General features: G+C 64.5%; 1 protein-coding gene across 1 annotated transcript in view; it reads right to left on the bottom strand.

Annotated features, from left to right (window-relative positions):
- Positions 1-1,051, bottom strand: part of RBPMS (RNA binding protein, mRNA processing factor) — a 7,506-nt gene that overhangs the window by 678 nt on the left and 5,777 nt on the right. Inside the window, exon 6 of the mRNA XM_035903310.1 lies at positions 720-867. Coding sequence (XP_035759203.1) covers positions 727-867 — 141 coding nt within the window. The 3' untranslated portion in view covers positions 720-726. The remainder of the gene's footprint in view (positions 1-719; positions 868-1,051) is intronic.

The raw sequence follows: 1,051 nt of genomic DNA, 5'->3' as shown, positions 1-1,051 counted from the left end.
ATGCCGGAGCCTCTCTGCCTCCTTGGGGTTTCTCTGTAGGCTGGGTGCGGAGGTGGGGCAGGAGGCTTCCCAGCAGGCAGCGGCAGCGCCGGGGGGATGGCAGCTGGGATGGTCGAGGCAGGCTGGGATCAGGCCGTGCTTCTTGTTTTGAAATGTAATGAAAGCTCTTGAGAGCTTTCATTAAGGGTTAACGAGATGTTTGCGTTGCACTGGCCCTGCTGCTGCCTTCATCTGCAGGACCAGGACCGCCCCACAGGCAGCCTCCGCTGATGCAACTGGAGGCATTGAACAGCCGGGCAGAGGAGATGCTTAGCGCCAGGGTTTGGGGGTGGGATGACAGGGGTAGGGGAACGGTTGGGCTGGGGGAGCTTAAAGGGCTTTTCCAACCCAAACGATTCTATGATTCTAACAGCAGGGGCTGGCCAGCCACGGACCTGCCTTTCCATCCTGCCTGGGGTTATTTGGGAAAAAAATTTGGGACGGACAGTGGCCGAGATGTCCTCTTCCTGGGGACGAGGAGGGCACCCAGACCTACGGTGCCTGCTGGAAAGTGGCCTCGGCCAGCGTGGGGGTAGGGTCTGGCCGCCCACCCTGAGCTGCCCAAGGCCCCAAGCGTGGCGGCGGGGGCGCTCAGGGTGAGGTGGCCCCCAGCCCTCCCTACCAGCGCCGAGGGATGGGAGTGGGGAGGCGAGGGATGGGAGCGGGGAGGCGGCACTCACCCGGCATTCAGCAGAACTGACGGGACTTCCAGCCCTGAGAACCAGCCTCGGAGGGAGGGAGCCAGCGCATCTGCAAAGAGAAGAGGGGCGCGGGGGGTGAGAGGAGTGATGGCCACCCACCTTGGCTGCTCCTGGGCAGCCCCCCCAGCTGCGGGTCAGGCAGTAACCCTGGCTGGGGCCCAGCACAGCCCCCAGCATCGCTGCTTGCAGCAGGACTGAGCCGGGGCGGCAGCTCGGTGGTCTCACCCAGCAGGAGGTGGGCTCATCCCCTCTGAACCTCTGCAAAGCCTGCATGAGATGTGGCTGGGGGGGGGGGGGGGGGGAAACAGAGA

Source organism: Egretta garzetta, unplaced genomic scaffold, assembly GCF_000687185.1.
Source record: "Egretta garzetta isolate BGI_Z169 unplaced genomic scaffold, ASM68718v1 scaffold771, whole genome shotgun sequence".
Taxonomy (NCBI): domain Eukaryota; kingdom Metazoa; phylum Chordata; class Aves; order Pelecaniformes; family Ardeidae; genus Egretta; species Egretta garzetta.
This window is presented reverse-complemented; position numbering and strand designations above follow the sequence as displayed.